The sequence below is a fragment of the Salvelinus alpinus genome, chromosome 16 (genome assembly GCF_045679555.1).
Source record: "Salvelinus alpinus chromosome 16, SLU_Salpinus.1, whole genome shotgun sequence".
In the NCBI taxonomy this organism is placed as follows: Eukaryota; Metazoa; Chordata; class Actinopteri; order Salmoniformes; family Salmonidae; genus Salvelinus; species Salvelinus alpinus.
In genome coordinates this window covers 4,183,742-4,210,588 of record NC_092101.1, presented here as the reverse complement: position 1 = coordinate 4,210,588, position 26,847 = coordinate 4,183,742, and the positions used below count along the sequence as shown (strand labels likewise).

Below are 26,847 nucleotides of genomic sequence, written 5' to 3'. Positions count from 1 at the left end.
TTAAAAACAGCCAGACCTTTCCTTAACGTGAATTAATCACCTCGGCAACGAGACAAAAAGGGAATTATCTTGTTAAATATTGAGAAACTTCAAACCAAGACTTTCATTCAAACTTCAGCCGATCTGACTAGATGGCTCATAAAGAGATCTGGCTCATTGTCAATGAACAGTACACATTGATATAGATGAGAATCTGCTTTAGCAGCCAAATTGTAGCAAGGACAGAGATGTACTTACATTTGACTATGACTTTCACCGTCTTGGTGTCAGGAGAGGCAATGTCATTCATTGCACTGCATTCATAGTCCCCTGCTTGGTCCCTCGTGATACCGGTGATGTTTAGATATTCTCCACTGTCATACTTCCTGGCTAAAAATAAGAGGGGAAAACAAAATCATATTCAGGAAGATACAGTATGCAAGGTGCTTCAATATCAACTCCCTAAATACAGGCAAATAATTAGTACAATGATATACAGTTCCTTGAGAAAGTATTCACACCCCTTTACTTTTTATACATTTTGTTGTGTTACAGCCTGAATTTAAAATGGACTAAATTGAGATATTGTGTCACTGATCTACACACAATACCCCACAATGTCAAAGTGGAATCATGTTTTATACATTTTTACAAATCAATAAAACAATAAATAAGCTCTTTGTTATTGAAAGCCTAAATAAGAGTAAAAATGTGCTTAACAAGTCACATATTAAGTTGCATGGACTCACTCGCTGGGCAATAATGATTTTTGAATGACTATCTGTAACCCACACATACAATTATCTATAGGGTCCCTCAGTCAAGCAGTAAATATGAAGCGCATATTCAACCACAAAGACCAGGGAGGTTTTCCAATGGCTATCAAAGAAGGGCAGCATTAGTAGTGTAAAAAAGCAGACATTGAATATCCCTTTGAGCATGGTGAAGTTATTAATTACACTTTGGATGGTGTATCAATAAACCCAGTCACAACAAATATACATGCGTCCTTACTAATTCAGTTGCCGGAGAGGAAGGAAACCACCCAGGGATTGCACCATGAGGCCAAGGTTAAAACAGTTACAGAGTTTAACGGCTGTGAAAGGAGAAAACTGAGGATGGATCAACAACATTGTAGTTACTCCACAATACTAACCTAAACGACAGAGTGAATAGAAGGAAGCCTGTACAGAATAAAAATATTCTGAACATGCATCCAAAACATGCATCCTGTTTGCAATAAGGTACAAAAGTAGTACTGCAAAAAAATGTAGAAATAAATGTACTTTTTGTATGGAATACAAGGCGTTATGTTTGGGGCAAATCCAACACAACACATCACTGACTATCAACTTTTTTTTAAAATGAGCTTTCATATTGCAGATAGATTGTGGCTTCCATCAATGTAATTGTCTACATAATTTCCAATCCAATGTGTGTGTGTGTGTGTATATATATATATATACATAAAAATAAATATTCTGTTTGTGTGTATATATATATATTTTAAAATATCAATATCAAATCATTTCTGGGAAACAAATGTACCTTACTGTAATTGTTTTGAATTAAAATGGTCAAATAAACATAGCTTCTTAGCCAAGTGCAATTTGTCAAGAAAGAATTTTGCTAGGACTGTCTAGGAGTGGTCTAAGAGGGCGGCCTAATGCGAGGGATATGTAACCTGAAAACTATCAGTTATTGGCAGAGAGGAGGGCAAACACTCTATTGGTCTATTACCTTATACATCATCAACATAAAAAAAAACTCAACCTGTTTTACAAACAGGTCTTACACTAAATGTGCATTATCATACATTTCACAATATATCAAACACAGGAAAATCATGTTGACTGCAATGCCCCTTTTAAGGTAAGATTTGAATGAAAGCTGATCCGAGAGCAGTGCTGCCTTTTCTCTCGATCCTATCAGTATCGACGTGTGCTGCAACAACACACTTAACCAGTCCCATATGTTCTGAGTCAATTTAGCGCGGAACAGAGTTTGAAATCCACTATGAACCTCATCTACTTTCCTAAGTGTGGGCCACAAACTTGTATACATCTGACCTGGTACCGGAATAGTGACACCCATGATGTTCTGGGTCAATTTCACCCCCACAGTTTGAACTTGACCTTGGTTTATAACTTCTGAACGGTTTGTCCTAGAAACAAGGACAAAACGACACTATGGAATTATAGAAATCAGATGGTTGACATTACAGGAAGGTAGGCCACAATTTTCGTATCTATAAAGTTGGTGAAAACATTTCACTTCTGTAGCCCATACATTTATGGAGCAAATACAAATCTGTGTCACAAACAGGATATCTAAATGGATGTAAGTAAGCTAAAATTGATATTGTGAAATAGTCCCCAAAATCTAACAAGACACATCAGTGACAGCATTTAGGAAATATGATTATCACCACAAAGTTTCTAATCAGGTTGAAAATGATCTAATCTAATGTTAAGATATATACCCCTTTAAAAAAAAGTTATATACCAGTACCAGTGCAATGTGCAGGGGAACAAGGTATTTGAGGTACAGTAGATGCAGTATTTACATAAAGGCAGGGTAAAGTAAAGGTAGGATAGATAATATTAAGAGTAAGAAAGAACAGAGCAGCAGCAACATATGATGAGTGTGAAAGTGCATGTGTATGTGTGTGTGTGTGGGTTTTGTGTGAGAGTGTCAGTGTAGTGTGAGTGAGTATATACAGTAGAAGTCGGAAGTTTACATGCACCATAGCCAAATATATTTAAGCTCAGTATTTCACAATTCCTGACATTTAATCCTAGTAATAAATTCCCTATCTCTTAGGTCAGTTAGGATCACCACTTTATTTTCAGAATGTGAAATGTCAGAATAATAGCAGAGAGAATGATTTATTTCAGCTTTTATTTCTTTCATCACATTCCCAGTGGGTCAGAAGTTTACATACACTGAATTAGTATTTGGTAGCATTGCCTTTAAATTGTTTAAAACTTGGATCAAACGTTTCGGGTAGCCTTCCACAAGCTTCCCAAAATAAGTTGGGTGAATTTTGACCCATTCCTCCTGACAGAGCTGGTGTAACTGAGTCAGGTTTGTAGGCCTCCCTGTTCGCAAACACTTTTTCAGTTTTGCCCACACATTTTCTATAGGATTGAGGTCAGGGCTTTGTGATGGCCACTCCAAAACCTTGACTTTGGTGTCCTTAAGCCATTTTGCCACAACTTTGGAAGTATGCTTGTCGTCATTGTCCATTTGGAAGACCATTTGCGATCAAGCTTTAACTTCCTGACTGATGTCTTGAGATGTTGCTTCATTATATCCACATAATGTTCCTCCCTCATGATGCCATCTATTTTGTGAAGTGCACCAGTCCCTCCTACAGCAAAGCACCCCCACAACATGATGCTGCCACCCCCGTGCTTCACGGTTGGGATGCTGTTCTTCGGCTTGCAAGCCTCCCCCTTTTTCCTCCAAACATAACGATGTTAATTATGGCCAACAGTTAAATTTTTGTTTCATCAGACCAGAGGACATTTCTCCAAAAAGTACGATCTTTGTCCCCATGTGCAGTTGCAAACCGTAGTCTGGCTTTTTTATGGCGGTTTTGGAGCAGTGGCTTCTTCCTTGCTGAGCGGCCTTTCACATTATGTCGATATAGGACTCGTTTTAATGTGGATATAGATACTTTTGTACCTGTTTCCTCCAGCATCTTCACACGGTCCTTTGCTGTTGTTCTGGGAATGCTTTTCACTTTTCGCACCAAAGTACGTTCATCTCTGGAAGACAGAACGCGTCTACTTCCTGAACGGTATGACGGCTGCACGGTCCCATGGTGTTTATACTTGGGTACTATTGCTTGTACAGATGAACGTGGTACCTTCAGGAATTTGGAAATTGCTCCCAAGGATGAACCAGATTGTGGAGGTCTACAAATTTTTTTCTGAGGTCTTGGCTGATTTCTTTAGATTTTCTCATGATGTCAAGCAAAGAGGCACTGAGTTTGAAGGTAGGCCTTAAAATACATCCATAGGTACACTTCCAATTGACTCAAATTATATCAATTAGCATATCAGAAGCTTCTAAAGCCGTGACATAATTTTCTGTCATTTTCCAAGCTGTTTAAAGGCACAATCAACTTAGTGTATGTAAACTTCTGACCGACTGGAATTGTGATACAGTGAATTATAAGTGAAATAATATGTCTGTAAACAATTGTTGGAAAAATGACTTGTGTCATGAACAAACTATAGTTTGTTAACAAGAAATGTGTGGAGTGGTTGAAAAACGAGTTTTAATGACTCCAACCTAAGTGTATGTAAGCTTCCGATTTCAACTGTACATGAAACTAGTTGCAAAATGAATAGGAAACATAGTCAACATGTTGACAAGGTTTTAAATAATGATTTTTAATTGAAATAATAATTGTGTCCTTTCGTCAAAGAATCCTCCATTTGCAGCAATTACAACCTTGCAGACCTTTGGCATTCTAGTTGTCTATTTGTTGAGGTAATCTGAAGAGATTTCATCCCATGCTTCCTGAAGCACTTCCTATAAATTGGATTGGCTTGATGGGCACTTCTTATGTACCATACGGTCAAGCTGCTCCCACAACAGCTCAATAGGGTTGAGATCCGGTGACTGTGCTGGCCACTCCATTAGAATAACAGCTGACTGCTTCTTCCCTAAATAGTTATTGCATAGTTTGGAGCTGTGCTTTGGGTCATTGTCCTGTTGTAGGAGGAAATTGGCTTGAATTAAGCGCCATCCACAGGGTATGGCATGGCTTTGCAAAATGGAATCATAACCTTCCTTCTTCAAGATCCCTTTTACCCTGTACAAATTTCCCACTTTACCACTACCAAAGCACCCCCAGACCATCACATTACCTCCACCATGCTTGACAGATGGCGTCAAACACTCCTCCAGCATCTTTTCATTTTTTCTGCGTCTCACAAATGTTCCTCTTTGTGTAACTAACACCTCAAACTTAGATTTGTCTGTCCATAACACTTTTTTCCAATCGTCCTCTGTCCAGTGTCTGTGTTATTTTGCCCATCTTAATCTTTTCTTTTTATTGGCCATTCTGAGATATGGCTTTTTTTTTGCAACTCTGCCTAGAAGGCCAGCATTCCGGAGTCACCTCTTCACTGTTGACGTTGAGACTGGTGTTTTGTGGGTACTATTTAATAACGCTGCCAGTTGAGGACTTGTGAGGCGTCTGTTTCTCAAACTAGACACTAATGTACTTGTCCTCTTGCTCAGTTGTGCACCGGGGCCTCCCACTCCTCTTTCTGTTCTGGATAGAGCCAGTTTGCTCTGTTCTGTGAAGGGAGTAGTACACAGCGTTGTCCGAGATCTTCAGTTTCTTGGCAATTTCTCGCATGGCATAGCCTTCATTTCTCCGAACAAGAATAGACTGATGAGTTTCAGAAGAAATAGCCTTCAATTCTCAGAACAATAATTAACTGACGAGTTCCAGAAGAAAGTTATTTGTTTCTGGCCATTTTGAGCCTGTAATCGAATCCACAAATGCTGATGCTCCAGATACTCAACTAGTCTAAAGAAGGCCAGTTTTATTGCTTCTTTAATCAACACAACAGTTTTCAGCTGTGCTAGCATAATTGCAAAACGGTTTCCTAATGATCAATTAGCCTTTTAAAATTATAAACTTGGATTAGCTAACACAACGTGCCATTGGAACACCTCTGTACGCCTATGTAGATATTCCATCAGCCGTTTCCAGCTACAATAGTCATTTACAACATTAACAATGTCTACACTGTATTTCTGATCAATTTGACAAGAAATTAGCTTTTCTTTCAAAAACAAGGACATTTCTAAGTGACCCCAAACTTTTGAACGGTAGTGTATGTACGGTTACTGTGGGGATGATGTCTTCGATGTACTTATTAATGAAGCCTGTGACTGATGGGGTAAACTCCTCAATCCATCAGATGAAACCTGGAACATATTCCAGTCTGTGCTAAACCGTCCTGTAGCTTTGCATCCGCTTCATCGGACCACTTCTGTATTGAGCGCATCACTGGGACTTCCTGTTTTGAGTTTTTGCTTGTAAGCAGGAATCAGGAGGATAGAGTTATGGTCAGATTTGCCAAATGGTTGGTGAGTGAGAACTTTGTATGCGTCTCTGTGTGTGGAGTAACGGTAATCTAGAGTTTTTCGCCTCTAGTTGCACAGGTGACATGCTGGTAGAAATTAGTTAAAATCACCGGCCACTAGGAGCACCGCCTCTGGGAGAGTATTTCCTTGTTTGCTAATGGCTCTATACAGCTCGTTGAGTGCGATCTTAGTGCCAGCATCGGTTTGTGGTGGTAAGTAGACAGCTACGAAAATGAGTGGTGTCCGCTTTCAAAACCCCTCCTAAAACCCCACCTGTTTAATTTAGGTTGTTATCAGTGACTATTTGTTACTTTCCCTTTCTGTTTGAGTGACCACATTTTTGGTTTTCTTGTTGGGGAACGTAACAAATTCTTCAGATCACGTTGATAGGAGCCCGTCCAGTTTATTCTCCAGCGATTGCACATTCTCCAATGAAACGGAGGGCAGTGGTGGTTTATCCACTTGCCGACGTAGTCTCGTCAGGTATCCCGCACGCCAGCCTCTATAATGGCGCCTCTTCCTCCTTCGAGTGTCGGGGATTTGGGCCTGGTCCGGGATGTGCCATTCGCTCATTGAAGTAGAAAACCTCATCCAAATCGAGGTTAGTGATCTGATGTTCAGAATGTATTTTCGGTCATAGGAAATGATGGCGGAAACATTATGTACAAAAACACAAAATAACACAATTGGTCAGGAGCTTGTAAAACAGCTGCTACTCCCTCCAGTGCCATTTATCTTATCCTGACGGTTTTGTTTTGTACAACACTCCTCGTGCCACTCGTCACCAAAAACAACTTCAATGATTATTCTCCGACTGTGCATTTACGGCAGTTTTTACTTTCACCATTTAAAGGGACATTTTCTAGTGTTTTGTACTCCCGAAGTTGTTGACTGTTTTTGTGCTTGCAAGTTAGCTAGCACTTTCTTACTGGCGATAAAAACGGATGATTGTCATCATTTTACAAGTCATTACTCAATGATTTACTGTAACAAGTCAAACATCAAACTTTGTAAACAATTCATGGTAACCTAGTAAACAATTAATTTAGACCCTGTGATTATTTGAAACAGCTGTTTATTTGCTGGAATGTGTGCTGTTGCCTGGCTATTAAAAGGGACAGGCGGCTATTTGAGATTCAGGGTTTAATAGAAATTTTACGTTGTGTTAATGTCAATATACTTTAATGCGAGTTTGAAAGAAGAGCACTTCTCAACAGTAGATTCACCCTACAAATTGTCTTTGCCCCTGAATTCTGTGCGTCTCCTCTTACCCAGACTGCACAATGAAACCCTGGTTATCTTATTGATTAGAAAGGGGAAGGGGAAATTACTAAGGTCAGCAGGCCTGTAATAAGAAATGTATCCTTGGAGTATCCATTACTGTATTAAGTGTTTCAACCCTGACCACCTCTACTCAACCACCTCAAGCAGTAGCTTCGTGACAAATAGTAGACAATCTGACGAAGAAGTGAAGAAAAATCTGAGCCACTGGCTTTAAAAAAAGATATCACATAAAGGTTCATTAGCAGTCAACAATTGCCTGGTTGAACAAAACCATGCGAAGGTCCTCCACTGAGAACTTCATTGAGAGAAGACACTGACGATGTGTGTTGAGAGGTATTCCGAAGTTTCAGAGGAGCCCCTCACACCTGAGGGAGATGTCACTCCAAACAAATTAAAGAAATCATAGAGGTTAATTTTCGTATTCAGTGCAGTCACAGTAAGCAATTTCCCACATTGTGCAGGGAGCACGGAGTACATTTCCTCCAGGGCTGCAACACACAGATAGCACGAGCACCACAGAGAAATCCATTATAGCACAGGCTGCATTTTTACATCCATTTATCCTTTAAACTCTTGAAAATAGAGTACTACCCACGCAGTGGCTTTCTCAGCGGCTCCCCTCTAGGCCTGCTAAAGGTACGGGCCAGAACCCTTTTCCTTTCACACTGTGTCTCTTCAAAAACGGTTTCTCTGCCTTGACACATCAACCTCAAGAGTTTATTGTCAATCTGGAACATTAACAGCTAGCCGGGACTCGATTTAATACAGCGGATCTAAAACCCACTGAGTCATACCTGACTGAGGACCCCACATTTGTGACCTGTAGTATTACTTCAGTAACATTTTGTATTCAAATGGAAAAATATGTGATGTCATCCCGTAACTATAAGCTCCACTCTACATTTAATTCTGAATGCCGACTGCTTGCAAAATAAAACATTTTCAACTTCGCAGGACAAGGATTGTCCGGACTTTCAAGAATGCTTAAATTGCTTCGCCTTGCCTTTTCTGGTTGGCTAGCAAGTTTCATCATTCAACTATTTCAGATCTACAGGAGTGTACGATTCACAACGGCACGGACTAGCGTAGGCAGCCGATCCGTGGTGATACGCTGGCACATGAGAATTATTAGAATATGGCAAATATTAGTCAAAGATTGCATTCTATCCATGCTGGCTTACGCGTGCTATCTGAGACATGAAACAGATAGGTGGGAGGGGGTATACAGGTTGTCACCAATTTGCCTAAGTGGGTAATGGAAACACTTCAACCACTAGATTTCTATTCGACACTGTAGATTTTTGCTAAAAGGTGGTTATTTCAGGTGTGATGTCATTACATCAAGCTATTTGTATTGACGGAAGACAGTTCAATGGAAATGCACCCTAGTAGGCAATTGTCATCTATTTGTATCTATTTTCTTTCTAAATGTTGACAACAAAAAAATTACTGGACACTTTGTGACATCGGCTGATGTAAAAACGGCTTCATAAATACATTTCATTGATTGACAAATCAATGGAAACATAGTTGGTGTCAGTAGGAGTCGGAGTCAGTAGGAGTCGGAGTCGATCTCAGTAGGAGTCGGAGTAGGAGTCGGAGTCAATCACAGTAGGGGTTGAGTCAGCAGGTATTGCATCAGCCTCAGTAGGAATTTATTCAGACTCTCCTAGATCCCTTTAATTCTTTCCTCCAATCCTACATCCCTTAATTCATAATGTTCTTGCTTGCTTTCCTACATCCCTTGACTCCTATCCTAACTTTGTTTCCTTCCCTCCTTCTGTTCTCTTTTATTAAATCCTTTTCCTTATCCTTTCATTTCCTAGCTTTTCCGTTTCTCTTTTCCCTTCCTAGCTATTTTCCTCTTATCCCTTCTAAGCTTCCTTTCCTTCATTTCGTAGTTCTCTTTCCTCCTTTCCTAGAGTTATTTCCTCCTTTCCTTCTTTCCTAGCTTGTGAACACTTTGGAATTACCTGGACTTCTCCATAAATTGGTCATAACATTTGATCTGATCTTCATCTAAGTCACAACAATAGACAAACACAGTCTGCTTAAACAAATAACACAAACAATTATACATGTACAGTGGGGAGAACAAGTATTTGATACACTGCCGATTTTGCAGGTTTTCCTACTTACAAAGCATGTAGAGGTCTGTCATTTTTATCATAGGTACACTTCAACTGTGAGAGACGGAATCTAAAACAAAAATCCAGAAAATAACATTGTATGATTTTCTAATAATTAATTTGCATTAATGAGGCAGCAAAGCAGCTCCAATCTATGATGCTCCCTTCACCATACTTTACAGTTGGGATGAGGTTTTGATGTTGGTGTGTTGTGCCTTTTTTAGTTCACACAAAGTGTTGTGTGTTCCTTCCAAACAACTCAACTTTAGTTTCATCTGTCCACAGAATATTTTGCCAGTAGCGCTGTGGAACATCCAGATGATCTTTGCGAACTTCACGTACAGCAATGTTTTTTTTTGGACAGCGGCTGTCGCTTCTTCTCTTATGTGGCTTCTTCCGTGGTGTCCTCCCATGAACACCATTCTTGTTTAGTGTTTTACGTATCGTGGACTCGTCAACAGAGATGTTAACATGTTCCAGAGATTTCTGTAAGTCTTTAGCTGACACTCTAGGATTCTTCTTAACCTCATTGAGCATTCTGCTCTGTGCTCTTGCAGTCATCTTTGCAGGAGGGCCACTCCTAGTAGAAACAGAGCTGAACTTTCTCCATTTGTAGACAATTTGTCTTACCGCGGACTGATGAACATCAAGGCTTTTAGAGATACTTGTGTAACCCTTTCCAGCTTTATGCAAGTCAACAATTCGTAATATTGGGTCTTCTGAGATCTCTTTTATTCGAGGCATAGTTCACATCAGGCAATGCAAACGAAAATGTTGTGAATTTTTTTATAGGGCAGGGCAGCTCTAACCCATGATTGTACTCCAGGTTAGCTGACTCCTGACTCCAATTAGCTTTTGGAGAAGTCATTAACCTAGGGGTTCACATACTTTTTCCAACCTACACTGTGAATGCTTAAATTATGTATTCAATATAGACAAGCAAAATACAATAATTTGTGTGTAATTAGTTTAAGCTGACTGTTTGTCTGTTGTGACTTAGATGAAGATCAGATCTAATTTTATGACCAATTTATGCAGAAATCCAGATAATTCCAAAGGGTTCACATACTTTTTTTTGCCACTGTATGTGGTAGGTATTCACCAGCACCAGTAGGTGTTAATAGTAGTGGGCTTTAAAGCTGCAATCAGCAGTTGAAACAATAACAAAGGGTTTCACTACCTCTGTTTCAGTAAAATAACTGAAGTATGGGGCTGGAGAAATGTAACCACTTTCAAATTCATAGACAGGGCTATGGGGTTGGGGCAAGGGCTGACCATCCATGATATCAAAATGATAGTTTTAACCATGTTTTGAGGCTATATAGTCTTTACGTTTTCTCTTTTTTACAAGCATTGGAGTATTACAAGCTTATATTATGGGTTCTGATGAAGTATGATAGTTGAACTAAGCTCTGGATGCATTTAAAAGTTATATTCAAGAATCAATGGGCAAATATTGTAGCGATCCTCTCTGTATGGAGCCACTACTCACCACATTTTATACACTGCAGTGCTAGCAAGCTGTAGATTATGCTTTCAGTACTAGATTAATTATCTGATACTTTGATTGGGTGGAGAACATGTCAGTTCATGCTGCAAGAACTCTGATAGGCAGGAGCTCGTCCTCTGGGAGTTGTCATAATTACTGTGTAAGTCTATGGGAGGGGGTGAGAACCATAAGCCTCCTAAGGTTTTGTATTGAAGTCAATGTACCCTGAGGAGGACGGAAAATAACTGTCCCCCGGCTACACCATTGGTGCTACCCTACAGAGTGCTGTTGAGGCTACTGTAGACATTCTTTGCAAAATAGTGTGTTTTAATCAATTATTTGGTGACGTGATTATATTTTGTCAATTTTTTTTCACTTTTAATGTTTTACATTTTAAATTCACTGAGGAGGATGGTCCTCCTCTGAGGAGCCTCCACTGGTGTATTAAACAACTGGAATTTGAATTTTGCTATATCTCCTTTAATCAGCTGCCCTTCCACAAACATTGTTTTGTTATTCTTTTTACTGTACAGGAAGCAAATGTACTTTACAGGAAGCATATTAAAGCCAAATTATATTTTCAAAATACCATACCATAGCCACACTTCAGTATATGTAGTTAATGACTAGTCTGCATTTTTTGTGTTGGCAAGAGAAAGGGTGGAAAAAAATAAACAAACAAGAAAACATTTGGAGAAGGAACAGGAACTTGACAGTCAGTCAGGGCAATTCATCATTCTGTCAAACTCCACTGACTGCTGCAGCACAGCTATCTACAGTACACACAATCTCACCAAAATGGCTGAGAAAGCAAAGAAAAAGATGCCATGTTTATGATTTCACTTACTTTGTTTCTTGTCAATCATACACTCATACTGCATCTTACCAAACACAAAGTACTCTGAGTTTTAAAACCAATGATATATTGTTGTTGGGATCCTCTATTTAATGGTTTACCCCTCCCAATTGCTCAGAATTAAAATATGAATACATGTATAACGTAATTCCTTTTGCTGTCAGTTTGATACCTGTGTAGTTTAATTCTGTAGGTGGTGGATGTGACGCTTTGTTGACAAACACTGGACGGAGATCGATTACCCTTTTGCATGAAGAAGAGCCGAACGAGAAGAGAAGAAGAGGCAAAGCAAGAAGATCGACTCCGCCCAAAATCTGTCCACACGTAAATAAGTGTTAAGCAAAAGTATGAGTATGGGGAGCAATGAGAGAGTGTTGAATTTGGTCAAGATAAAAGTGAATTGCTATTTTGATAGGTGAGGCTTATTTGATGTAATATGTGTTTCATAATGTTTAGGTTATTACGAGTGTAGTAGAGTTAAAATGGTTATTCCATCAAACTTCAAATTATTAGAATAGTAAACAACGCAGAACAGAACAACCAGGTTGAGGGGCAGTGGCCAAAGCCCGCGAACTGGAATATTCCAAGTTCAGACGTGCTACTGGTGCTGCCTGTTGATGTTAGGTAGGCAGCCACAGTAGCTGAATGATGTTAACATCTTCGGGTTTTATTTCATTAAATGTATTTTATTTCATCCGGGTGCTTGTGTCACCTACTAACACCCTGGTACTACCCGTAGCTCCCGCTCTCCTCAGTCCGAGAAAACACTGAGAGAGAAAGGTATGTGTTGTTGATTACTCCTTTGTAGAAGTCCATAACGTGAAATAAATAAAACATCCCAAGGTTAATGCTGTAGATATTGTTATAAGGGAGTGTGAGGCTATTGAAACATGTCACTTTCAGAGTTTTATTGTTGTTATTAATGTAGTTTACAGAGTGCTAAAAATGCTGCTGTTGCTAGCTAGCATGCCTTTCTGTGATGCAGACGGTTAGCTAAACTGCCGACTGGTGCTGGCGTTGCATTATGGGAGATGTAGTTTGGTCCTCTACGGTCTTTATGGAATATAGGCGATTTCACGTTGTAACTTGTTTATGTTTCAGTACATGAGTTGTTGTATTTTGGTACTGTCAACACTGAAAGCACCTAGCAATGTATTGGGGATGTGAGACAGGATATGTGTTTTGCCTTTCTTCATGCTCCTGTGTAGAACAACTTGTCAGATGGTGCATTGGAGACTGATGTGTTCCTGTCCTGTCTTTTCACAATACTATTGCAGGTATGGTTCTATTGTCTAAGAATTAAGATTATACATTCTTTGTATTAAGGACTGGTTATTATTTTATAGTATACATTATGGCTTTATATATGAATGTGATTGTGTGAGTCTGAGAAAACACTGAGAGAGAAAGAACAACTTGTCAGATGGTGCATTGGAGACTGATGTGTTCCTGTCCTGTCTTTTCACAATACTATTGCAGATCAACATAAAAGCCTAAAAGACAGCCGTGGTGTCGCTCTTCATTTCCCTGGTTCTCCTGTGGTACATAAGAAACCCGCTACACGAGTGTACTGATATAAGTGTAATGCACATGAGATTCCGGCAACTTTGTGAAAAACTATTTGATATTGGAGATGTGCCTGGTATTCACACACGTACATGTCCTCTCATTGGCTAGAATGCTCCCACCTGATCTCGCCTACTGAAGCATGTCTATCACCTTGTTCCATTGTTAGAGTGGTCAGTCGACCATCTTCTCAATACAATAGATCATCTTTGACTGACCACAGTTACAGCCATGCATCAATTCAACTACTTCTTGTCCTCAAGTAATAAACATCTGACCAATCAGAATAGAGCACAGTAGTAGTTAGGTAGATAATCAAATACCATTACAAACAACATTCACCATATTTTAGAACTACACAACAGTGACATAGAAAACAATAATATTATACTGTTCAATGAGTGGGCTAGAATATATCAAATATGGTATACTAAATGTACGTGTTGTTTCAAGGTACACTATTTATACAAAAGAAGCAACGACAATTCAGCCGCAAAATGGTAGGCCACACAAGCTCACAAAACGGTACCGCCGAGTGCTGAAGCGTGTAGCGCGTAAAAATCGTCTGTTCTCAGTTGCAACACTCACTACCGAGTTCTAAACTGCCTCTGGAAGCAACAACAGCACAATAACTGTTCGTCGGGAGCTTCATGAAATGGGTTTCCATGGCTGAGAAGCCGCACACAGGCCTAAGATCACCATTCGCAATGCCAAGTGTTGGCTGGAGTGGTGTAAAGCTAGCCACCATTTGACTCTGGAGCAGTGGAAAACCGTTCCCTGGAGTGATGGATCAAATCAAATCGCATTTGTCACATTCGCCAAATACAACAGGTGTAGGTAGACCTTACAATCAAATTTTATTAGTCACATACACATGGTTAGCAGATGTTAATGCGAGTGTAGCGAAATGCTTGTGCTTCTAGTTCCGACAATGCAGTAATAACCAACAAGTAATCTAACCTAACAATTCCACAACTACTACCTTATACACACACACAAGTGTAAAGGGATAAAGAATATGTACATAAAGATATATGAATGAGTGGTGGTACAGAACGGCATGGCAAGATGCAGTAGATGGTATAGAGTACGGTATATACATATGAGATGAGTACTGTAGGGTATGTAAACATAAAGTGGCATAGTTTAAAGTGGCTAGTGGTACATGTATTACATAAAGATGGCAAGATGCAGTAGATGATATAGAGTACAGTATATACATATGAGATGGGTAATGTAGGGTATGTAAACATTATATTAAGTGGCATTGTTTAAAGTGGCTAGTGGTACATTTTTACATAATTTCCATCAATTCCCATTTTTAAAGTGGCTGGAGTTGAGTCAGTATGTTGGCAGCGGCCGCTAAATGTTAGTGGTGGCTGTTTAACAGTCTGATGGCCTTGAGATAGAAGCTGTTTTTCAGTCTCTCGGTCCCTGCTTTGATGCACCTGTACTGACCTCGCCTTCTGGATGATAGCGGGGTGAACAGGCAGTGGCTTGGGTGGTTGTTGTCCTTGATGATCTTTATGGCCTTCCTGTGACATCGGGTGGTGTAGGTGTCCTGGAGGGCAGGTAGTTTGCCCCCGGTGATGCGTTCTGCAGACCTCACTACCCTCTGGAGAGCCTTACGGTTGTGGGCGGAGCAGTTGCCGTACCAGGCGGTGATACAGCCCGACAGGATGCTCTCGATTGTGCATCTGTAGAAGTTTGTGAGTGCTTTTGGTGACAAGCCGAATTTCTTCAGCCTCCTGAGGTTGAAGAGGCGCTGCTGCGCCTTCTTCACAACGCTGTCTGTGTGGGTGGACCAATTCAGTTTGTCCGTGATGTGTACACCGAGGAACTTTCCACCTTCTCCACTACTGACCCGTCGATGTGGATAGGGGGGTGCTCCCTCTGCTGTTTCCTGAAGTCCACAATCATCTCCTTTGTTTTGTTGACGTTGAGTGTGAGGTTATTTTCCTGACACCACACTCCGAGGGCCCTCACCTCCTCCCTGTAGGCCGTCTCGTCGTTGTTGGTAATCAAGCCTACCACTGTAGTGTCATCCGCAAACTTGATGATTGAGTTGGAGGCGTGCATGGCCACGCAGTCGTGGGTGAACAGGGAGTACAGGAGAGGGCTCAGAACGCACCCTTGTGGGGCCCCAGTGTTGAGGATCAGCGGGGTGGAGATGTTGTTACCTACCCTCACCACCTGGGGGCGGCCCGTCAGGAAGTCCAGGACCCAGTTGCACAGGGCGGGGTCGAGACCCAGGGTCTCGAGCTTGATGACGAGTTTGGAGGGTACTATGGTGTTAAATGCTGAGCTGTAATCGATGAACAGCATTCTCACATGGGTATTCCTCTTGTCCAGATGGGTTAGGGCAGTGTGCAGTGTGGTTGCGATTGCGTCGTCTGTGGACCTATTGGGTCGGTAAGCAAATTGGAGTGGGTCTAGGGTGTCCGGTAGGGTGGAGGTGATATGGTCCTTGACTAGTCTCTCAAAGCACTTCATGATGACGGAAGTGAGTGCTACGGGGCGGTAGTCGTTTAGCTCAGCTACCTTAGCTTTCTTGGGAACAGGAACAATGGTGGCCCTCTTGAAGCATGTGGGAACAGCAGACTGGGATAAGGATTGATTGAATATGTCCGTAAACACACCAGCCAGCTGGTCTGCGCATGCTCTGAGGACGCGGCTGGGAATGCCGTCTGGGCCTGCAGCCTTGCGAGGGTTAACACGTTTAAATGTTTTACTCACCTCGGCTGCAGTGAAGGAGAGCCCGCAGGTTTTGGTAGGGGGCCGTGTCAGTGGCACTGTATTGTCCTCAAAGCGGGCAAAAAAGTTGTTTAGCCTGTCTGGGAGCAAGACATCCTGGTCCGCGACGGGGCTGGTGTTCTTTTTGTAATCCGTGATTGACTGTAGACCCTGCCACATACCTCTTGTGTCTGAGCTGTTGAATTGCGACTCGATTTTGTCTCTGTACTGGGACTTAGCCTGTTTGATTGCCTTGCGGAGAGAATAGCTACACTGTTTGTATTCGGTCATGCTTCCGGTCACCTTGCCCTGGTTAAAAGCAGTGGTTCGCGCTTTCAGTTTCACGCGAATGCTGCCGTCAATCCACGGTTTCTGGTTTGGGAATGTTTTAATCGTTGCTGTGGGTACGACATCGTCAATGCACTTCCTAATGAACTCGCTCACCGAATCAGCATATTCGTCAATATTGTTGTTGGACGCAATGCGGAACATATTCCAATCCGCGTGATCGAAGCAGTCTTGAAGCGTGGATTCAGATTGGTCGGACCAGCGTTGAACAGACCTGAGCGCGGGAGCTTGTTGTTTTAGTTTCTGTTTGTAGGCTGGAATCAACAAAATGGAGTCGTGGTCAGCTTTTCCGAAAGGGGGGCGGGGGAGGGCCTTATATGCGTCGCGGAAATTAGTATAACAATGATCTAGGGTTTTTCCAGCCCTGGTAGCACAATCGATATGCTGATAGAATTTAGGGAGTTTTGTTTTTAGATTAGCCTTGTTAAAATCCCCAGCTACGATGAATGCAGCCTCAGGGTGTGTGGTTTCCAGTTTACAAAGAGTCAGATAAAGTTCGTTCAGGGCCATCGATGTGTCTGCTTGGGGGGGAATATATACGGCTGTGATTATGATTGAAGAGAATTCCCTTGGTAGATAATGCGGTCGACATTTGATTGTGAGGAGTTCTAGATCAGGTGAACAGAATGACTTGAGTTCCTGTGTGTTGTTATGATGATCACACCACGTCTCGTTAATCATAAGGCATACCCCCCCGCCCCTCTTCTTACCAGAAAGATGTTTGTTTCTGTCGGCGCGATGCATGAAGAAACCAGCTGGCTGCACCGACTCCGTTAGCGTCTCTTGAGTTAGCCATGTTTCCGTGAAGCAGAGCACGTTGCAATCCCTGATGTCTCTCTGGAATGCTACCCGTGCTCGGATTTCATCAACCTTATTGTCAAGAGACTGGACATTGGCGAGTAGTATGCTAGGGAGTGGAGCGCGATGTGCCCGTCTCCGAAGCCTGACCACGAGACCGCCTCGTTTGCCCCTTTTACGGCGTCGCACAGGGTCGCCGGCTGGGATCAGATCCATTGTATTGGGTGGAAGGCAAAACACTGGATCCGTTTCGGGAAAGTCATATTCCTGGTAGGAACGATGATGAGTTGACGTTAATCGTATATTCAGTAGTTCCTCCCGACTGTATGTAATGAAACCTAAGATTACCTGGGGTACGGATGTAAGAAATAACACATAAAAAAACAAAATACTGCATATTTTCCAAGGAACGCGAAGCGAGGCGGCCATCTCTTTTCGGCGCATTCAGTGAAATGTTTACTTACAAACCCTTAACCAACAATGCAGTTTTAATATAAATAAGAGTTAAGAAACATATTTACTAAATAAACTAAAGTAACAAATAAAAGAGCAACAATAAAATAACAATAACGAGGCTATATACAGGGGGCACCGGTACCGAGTCAATGTGCGGGGGTACAGGTTAGTCGAGGTAATTGTGGTAATATGTACAGTACCAGTCAAAAGTTTGGACACCAACTCATTCAAGGGTTTTTCTTTGTTGACTTTTTTCTACATTGTAGAATTATAGTGAAGACACAAACTATGAAATAACACACATGGAATCATGCAGTAACCAAGAAATGATCTCCGCATGTGTGGTTCCCACTGTGAAGCATGGAGGAGGAGGTGTGGGAGTGACTTTCTGGTGACACAGTCTGTGATTTTTTTAGAATTCAAGGCACACTTAACCGGTATGTCTACCACAGCATTCTGCAGCGATACGCCATCCCATCTGGTTTGCGCTTAGTGGGACTATTATCTGTTTTTCAATAGGACAATGACCCAACACACCTCCAGGCTGTGTAAGGGCTATTTGAAAAATAAGGAGAGTGATGGAGTTCTGCATCAGATAACCTGGCCTCCACAATCACCTGACCTCAACCCAGTTGAGATGGTTTGGGATGAGTTGGACCACAGTGAAGGAAAAGCAACCAACAAGTGTCCAGCATATGTGGGAACTCCTTCAAGACTGTTGGAAAAGTATTCCAGGTGAAGCGAAGCTGGTTGAGAGAATCCAAAGAGTATGCAAAGCTGTCATCAAGGCAAAGGGTGGCTACTTATATTTGTATGTGTTTAACACATGATTACATATGCGTTATTTCATTGTTGATGTCTTCACTGTTAATATACAATGTATAAAATATTACAAATAAAGAAAAACCATTGAATGAGTAGGTGTGTCCAAACTTTTAAATGGTACTGTATATGTAGGTAGGGGTAAAATGACTATACATAGATACAGTGCCTTGCAAAAGTATTCACCCCTCTTGGCGTTTTTCCTATTTTCTTGCATTACTACCTGTAATTTAAAATGATTTTCATTTGGACAAAATAGTCCAAATTGATGAAGTGAAATGACAAAAATTACTAAATTCTAAAATTTCAAAAAAAATACAAACGGAAAAGTGGTGCGTGCATATGTATTCATCCCCTTGCTATGAAGCCCCTAAATAAGATCTGGTGCAAACAATTACCTTCAGAAGTCACATAATTAATTAAATAGATTGCACACAGGTGGACTATAAGTGTCACATGATCTCAGTATATACAGTTGAAGTCGGAAGTTTACAAACATTTAGGTTGGAGTCATTAAAACTCATTTTTCAACCACTCCACACAATTCTCGTTAACAAACTATAGTTTTGGCAAGTCGTTTAGGACATCTTCTCTGTGCATGACACAATAAATGTTTCCAATAATTGTTAACAGACAGGTTATTTCACTGTATCACAATTCCAGTGGGTCAGAAGTTTACATACACTAAGTTGACGGTGCCTTTATAAACAGCTTGGAAAATTCCAGATTTTTTTTCCATGGCTTTAGAAGCTTCTGAAAGGCTAATTGACATAATTTGAGTCAATTGGAGGAGTACCTGTGGATATATTTCAAGGCCTACCTTCAAACTCAGTACCTCTTTGCTTGACATCATGGGAAAGTCAAAAGAAATCAGCCAAGACCTCAGAAAAAAAACTTCTGACCCACTGGGAATGTGATGAAAGAAATAAAAGCTGAAATAAATCATGCTCTACTATTATTCTGACATTTCACTTTTTTTTATTAAATAAAGTGGTTACCCTACCTGACCTAAGAAAGGGGAATTTTTACTAGACTAAGATGTCAGGAATTGTGAAAAACTGAGTTTAAATGTTTCCGACTTCAATTGTATACACCTGTTCTCAAAGGCCCCAGAGTCTGCAACACCACTAAGCAAGGGGCACCACCAAGCAAGGGGCATCATGAAGACCAAGGAGCTCTCCAAACAGGTCAGGGACAAAGTTGTGGAGAAGTACAGATCAGGGTTGGGATATAAAAAAATATCACAAACTTTGAACATCCCACAGAGCACCATCAATTCCATAATTACAATTTTTAAAGAATATGGCATCAAAACGAACCTGCCAAGAGCGGGCCGCCCACCAAAACTCATGGACCAGGCAAGGAGGGCATTAATCAGAGAGGCAACAAAGAGACCAAAGATAACCCTGAAGGAGCCGCAAAGCTCCACAGCGGAGATTGGAGTATCTGTCCATAGGACCACTTTAAGCCGTACACTCCACAGTGCTGGGCTTTACGGAAGAGTGGCCAGAAAAAAAAGCCATTACTTAAAGAAAAGAATAAGCAAACACGTTTGGTGTTCGCCAAAACATATGGAAGAAGGTACTCTGGTCAGATGAGACTAAAATTGAGCTGTTTGGCCATCAAGGAAAACACTAAGTCTGGCACAAACCCAACACCTTTCATCACCCCGAGAACATCATCCCCACAGTGAAGCATGGTGGTGGCAGCATCATGCTGTGGGGATGTTTTTCATCGGCAGGGACTGGGAAAATGGTCAGAATTTAAGGAATCATGGATAGTGCTAAATACAGGGAAATTCTTGAGAGAAACCTGTTTCAGTCTTCCAGGGATTTGAGACTGGGACAGAGGTTCACCTTCCACTAGGACAATGACCCTAAATATACTGCTAAAGCAACACTTGAGTGATTTAAGGGGAAACATTTAAATGTCTTGGAAAGGGCTAGTCAAAGCCCAGACCTCAATCAAATTGAGAATCTGTGGTATGACTTAAAAATTGCTGTGCACCAGCGGAACACATCCAACTTGAAGGAGCTGGAGCACTTTTGCCTTGAAGAGTGAGCAAAAATCCCAATGGCTAGATGTGCCAAGCCTTTAGAGACATATCCCAAGAGACTTGCAGCTGTAATTGCTGCAAAAGGTGGCTCTACAAAGTATTGACTTTGGGGGGGTGAACAGTTATGCATGCTCAAGTTTTTTAATTTTTTAAAATTTATTGTTTGTTTCACAAGAAAAAATATTTTGCATCTTCAAAGTGGTAGGCATGTTATGTAAATCAAATGATACAACCTCACAAAAAATCTATTTTAATTCCAGGTTGTAAGGCAACAAAATAGGAAAAATGCCAAGGGGGTGAATACTTTCACAAGGCACTGTAATAAACAGAGAGTAGCAGCAGTGTAAAAAAAGGGGGGGGGTCAATTCAAATAGACTGGGTAGCCATCAGATCACGCTTCACCATTTGGCAGTACGAAGGATGAATCTGGGTTTGGCGGATGCCAGGAGAACGCTACCTGCCCCAATGCATAGTGCCAACTTTACAGTTTGGTGAATGAGGAATAATGGTCTAGGGCTTTTTCATGGTTCAGGCTAGGTCCCTTAGTTCCAGTGAAGGGAAATCTTAACTCTTCAACATACAATGACATTATACACAATTCTGTGCTTCCAATTTTGTGGCAACAGTTTGGGGAAGGCCCTTTCCTGTTCCAGCATGACAATGCCCCTGTGCACAAAGTGAGGTGCGTACAGAAATGGTTTGTGGAGATCGGAGTGGAAGAACTTGACTGACCTGCACAGAGCCCTGACCTCAACTCCTTCAAAAATCTTTGGGATGGATTGGAACGCCGACTGCGAGTCAGGCCTAATCGCCCAACATCAGTGCCCGACCTCACTAATACCCGTGGCTGAATGAAAGCAAGTCCCCGCATCAATGTTCCAACTTCTAGTGGAAAGCCTTCCCAGAAGAGTGGAGGCTGTTATAGCAGCAAAGGGGGGACCAACTCCATATTAATGCCCATTATTTTGGAATTCGATTTTCCACGAGCATGTGTCTACATACTTTGGTCATGTGGTGTATTTCTGTGCACATCCAACACACTGAAAAGGATGTAGATATTTGATTATACCATTACAACCTAGTCCATTGGACCAATTGCCATTACATAATAGCTGGTCCATATCTTCTATGCCAAATGGCCCCTTTTGAAGTCATAGACTTCCCCTGTGATTACATTTAGTTCCTGGTTCTTTCATTTGACCAGAATATAATTTCCCCCCAAGCAACATCAAAGTATGGATACTTCAAAGTAGAATAAGGGACTGCCACTTTGACTCCTCAAATGGGTCTTTTGATCAGCTTCTGAAAACCCCAATACAATAAGAGAAAATGCACCAGATAAGAGGATTTGACTGCCATATGATTAATGTAGTCATCCTTACAGTTATCAGATAAGCACAGCATGGACTAATCCATTAATATGAGGAGGCATTCAAAGTCAGTGTAATGGCAGGGGAACTGTTGCAGCACCACAGCTCTGTCAATTCATTTTTGAATGGGGCCTAAAAGTTCCAGAAGCTTAATGGTGTACGAAGGCATACGCATACAAGCCAGGAGGATCAGCAGTAGTCCAAGTGATTACTTTTGGAGCTCTTGTAATCAACATCCAAGACAACAAATTGCATTAATGTGCTGAGACTCTGAATATTCATGCAGTGATTATTAACCAGTCATAATCTTCATCAAAACCAACCCTGTTTTTTATTATCCAAGCAATATTTGTGACATCATAAAAATAAGAATACAACCATAAAGAGTGATCATACTTACTGTCAAATAAGGAAAATCAATCGAACCCAAATCATGTTCTTGTTTAGGTATTTCCATTAAATTAAGGTGAGGCACCACAGGCTAAAATGACAGTTTTGAAATTCAGGAGTATTTTGGTCATTTTCAATATTAGTACTTCCAAAAGTTACAATAAAAAATGTCAGCTTGATGTATCTAGTACCAGTCAAACGTTTGGACACACCAACTCATTCCAGGATTTAAGTGTTGCGGTTAATTTCTGTATTATCAAATAAGGAGAGGCAAACTTATCACACAAGTCAGAGATATACTTAAACTAAATATTTATTCACTTATTAATAAAGAAAGCATGTCACATCACACGTAAGTGAATGATGTGAGTGCATTACAATATGGCTGGTCGACAAACCACTCTTAGATGATTTGTTGAGGCCCCGACACAAAGGATACAAAGATATTTTATAGCAAAGTCTACATGACAAACAACAGACGTGTGGAATGGGCCACAAGGTTAGGATTCGTATGAAATAAATGAATAATTCACAGCAGACAGTATCTGCTCTAAATACTGTTCTCTTTGTGTCGAAACCAGGGTCTGGCCCCCAAAACAAGATTCCTCTCATAATTATACATACCCGAGCCATCTCTACCCTATCTCCCGGCACACAAACACCAACTCATGCTATGGAATGCAGTCTTTTAGGTTTTATCACCAAAGGCATCGTAAATCCACTGTCAGCATTAAGCCCCAGAGGCCTAACTCAGAAGACCCCGCACAGATGAGTGTTCTAAGAACCATATTCTATTCCACAAAACAACCATTTGATGCAATAACAGTATTATAACATAATCTTGTAATTTTGCTCTCACATACGTCAAGGGGTATGAGTACTTTCTGAAGGCACTGTATATAATTTTAAAGCCCATTTCATAGAGAAATTTACAAACTGGACTCTATGTAGTAACTTACTTTAAAGAGGTCGTGATTGAGTCAACATAGGTGTTTGGCGATTGGTAGGCTAAATTAATTGTACCTTTCGTTAACTGCTATTTCCTGAAAGTAAGACCCTTCCCACATGCTAACACATTTTTCTCAGCTTCAGAAGCATCAGAAGCATCTGTATTCACCACATTGTGTGTGGTTATCCTTAGATATATGCTCCAGATTTGTATAGAGGGAATTGTTGATATGTTGTCAAATGTTCATTCCACATAAAATTTTCTTTGGAAATATGTGCTAAAAATGCAGTTTAGTATTTTACAGATTTAAATATGAAAGAAGTATATATCCACAATCTAGTCAATGCAAGTCCGGTCCTGGAGTGTCTCAACAGAGTGAAACGAAAATAGTTAGGCTGACATCATCCAGTTTCCAGAAAAATAGATTTGGGGTATATGCAAATATGCGCATATTTAATGAGTGGTACCTCATTTGCATATTTTAATACAATATTTCAGAGAAGTTGTAGCTAATACAAAAAAGTATTATATTGCTGTCTATATTCAACTAGTAAAGTTAATTGTGATATGATTAAGGGCCCCCCCCTTAATTTGTCTATTAGGGTGTGGTGCCTCGCCTTAAGTTACTTTCAACAAACCATAAACAACAGTGCACGAAGCCATTCCTGTCCATTAGTGTCAGGTATGTGAGAGTGTTTCCTGTAAAGTGAACTCACCTAATGGGGTTATGTGTCTCCAGGAGATGGTGGGATCTGGTTTCCCACTGGCTGTGCAGATGAGTGACACGTTGCTGCCCTCGTTTACCGTGATGTCAGAGGAAATGTCATAGATCTTGGGGGGAACTGCAAAGCAAAAGAAACATAAAAGAAACGAGATTACCATTTTTGAATCTTTGACCCACAGTGCACCCTCTCACTCACTTCTTTGCGATGGAACAGTCAGCAAAAAAATAACATTGAAACTGATATACACAGGGTTGGGGGAGTAACGGATTACATGGAATCTGTTACGTTACCAGCAAAAATATTGTAATCAGATTACAGATACTTTTGAAAAACTAGATGACCATTTAGAGGATTCATTTTAAAATCAGAAAGGATGTTTGAGAAAGAAAAAAAAACTTTGACACTTCTCTGTTTCCTCAATGACATTCAAATCAGCATTGAAAAAAAGGTGCAAGGTTAAGTTGTGTTTGAAGGATCGCGGGAATGAGCAGGAATAGGCTTTTGTAGGCTACAGTCCAAGCTATGTCTTCCAATGGTGTGACTGCTGTCAGCATCCAAAGATGATCCAATTTGAATAAACGCTTGGAGGTAAGGATGACAGCAGTGGTGTAGTCTACGGCGATATGAATATCACTTATCATTGATATCTACATAGTGCTATAATTTGAATCACACTGCCGCTCACTCATTTAGCTATTTGCGCCTTATGGATTGTGGTTATTGTGTATGGCTGTTCACAAATATACATGTGTATTTGAACCCAAATACCATAATTACTCTCCGGGGAAGTGGGTATCACTTCCTTGGAATTCTTCTTAAATTGGCATATATTAAAACCGTGAGTGAAGAAATTAAAACTCTTGACACCGTTGAGAGAGCCGCAGAAATAACGATAATAGAAAAGGTAGCAAAGCCATAGAGGCACTAAAAGAAACGCAAGAGCATTCTACTAATTTTGCTCGAATATGGGAAAAAATCTAATCGTGGATAAAATTGGTCAGCATTTCCCTGCTGACAGAAGAAGAAGACAGATGGATATCTGTGGATTAGGTGAGGGGTGGGGTCAGTTCCACTTAAGGGAGTAATCAGGGTTGGTATCTGGTTACCTTCTTTCCTGTGGAGCCATAAACTGTAAGGAGGAGTGTCTTAAGTAGGATGCATATAAACTGTGATGTCTGAAATGTTTAGCGGTCTGATTTCAGCTGTACAGAACCTTTGGGAAAGATTAAACTTGGTTAAAGCTTCTCTAGTGTCCGTGAGTTATTTACTCTGAGGAATAAAAACCTAACAATACTGATTATGTGCCACATAAAAAACAATTACTAATATCACATATAGCTCTGATATGGGGTGTTTAACCTATATTAAAAAAAATTGTCATTCGAGCCCTGAATGCTGATTGTCTGAAAGCCGTGGTATTTCAGGGTACCACGGGTATGACACTTTTTACTGTTCTAATTACATTGGTTACCAGGTTATAATAAAAATAAATCACCTTGGGGTCTGGTATATGGCCAGTATACCACGGCAAAGGGCTATATCCAGCCACTCCGTGTTGCGTCGTTGGAACTCTAAAAAAGTTTATTTCCTTCCTCCCTTCCTTGGAATAATCACTGATCTGGTATTACTGTATTGACAAAAAATGTGTACTGAAACCTATACCAACTGTGTTAGATCAGTGACTACTACAAGGAATGGAGGAACGAAGGATGCAGTTTACATGCCACTCAGTGTGTTGTTCAGTGGAATTCGTGTTGTGGAAATGGCTTTCTGATCAATAGATTTGGATCCAAATGGGAATAAAGTAGCACACCTTTTGTTTTACGACAGTCTTTTTGAGGCTCTGCTGAATCAATTATTGCTTGTCTGACTTATGTTTACTTGATGTTGCTCCCACTGTTGACACGTCTCCTTAACGTCGGATAGCACAAATGGAAAATGTTGAGTTTGTCTGCTGATCCTATCTCAACCTTTGCAGGAACCAAGACCCTTTCGCAGATGTGGCAAAGGGGTCCCAACTGTTTCAACAGAGATGTCGGGAGACAGTTTGTTGTGGAATCAATGCCACAGGTGTGACTATTTTGCATGTTTAACAATAAAACATTCCTATTGAATGATTAATGCAACATGCGATTTTCAAATTGTGTATTTACACCCTCTTGTATTTGTGTCCCACGCGGCCGACCACAGGAAGTGATACGGTCCAGAGGCATGGTGGATCATTGCTTATGACTAAAATGTTTGACGGGAGCACATGGCAAATGGACTTTGTGATGTAAGTCTGAGGAAAGACGGACAACTGCCTGCTGGCCTGCATCGCTGTGCCCCATAGTGTTTTGGTTTGGTTTTATATGTTTGTCAGATTTTAATTAGCATTGTTTTTAAGTTAAAAGTAAAGAGAAAATAGAATACGCAAATTAAGCTTTCTAACTGAATTGTGAAAACAAACTGAGAATGCATTGAAACTTGATTACTGAAACGGTGACGATTGAAAACAATGCCTTATAAAAAGAAATATGTTGAAAACTGTCCTTATTGTTGTCTGCCTCTGCTTCACTCTGCCTGCTCAACCCAGACCTAACCTGTCACTTTTCCACCTTGTGACACCAATCAACACAATGACATCGCAGACATGATTTGATCTGTACCTTGGATGGTGACCAAATTGATCATGTCCCTACTTACAAATATCTGGGCATTTGGATAGATGAAAAGCTGTCTATCAAAAAACATATGAGTTAACCAAAAAGCTGAGAATAAAAATTGCCTTCTATAAAAAA

The 26,847-nt window shown here is 40.7% G+C and overlaps 1 protein-coding gene and 1 long non-coding RNA gene across 4 annotated transcripts in view; one reads left to right on the top strand and one right to left on the bottom strand.

Moving 5' to 3' along the window:
• negr1 (neuronal growth regulator 1) overlaps positions 1–26,847 on the bottom strand; it is a 394,158-nt gene that overhangs the window by 183,779 nt on the left and 183,532 nt on the right. For all 3 annotated transcript variants that reach the window (XM_071344522.1, XM_071344523.1, XM_071344524.1), the window contains exons 3-4: positions 24,059–24,184; positions 238–369 (exon numbers count right to left, since the gene is read on the bottom strand). In XM_071344522.1, coding sequence (XP_071200623.1) covers positions 238–369; positions 24,059–24,184 — 258 coding nt within the window. The remainder of the gene's footprint in view (positions 1–237; positions 370–24,058; positions 24,185–26,847) is intronic.
• Positions 12,805–26,598, top strand: LOC139540673 (uncharacterized). The gene is made up of 3 exons (XR_011668251.1): positions 12,805–13,131; positions 26,046–26,137; positions 26,258–26,598. It is a non-coding gene; the product is annotated as an uncharacterized lncRNA (long non-coding RNA).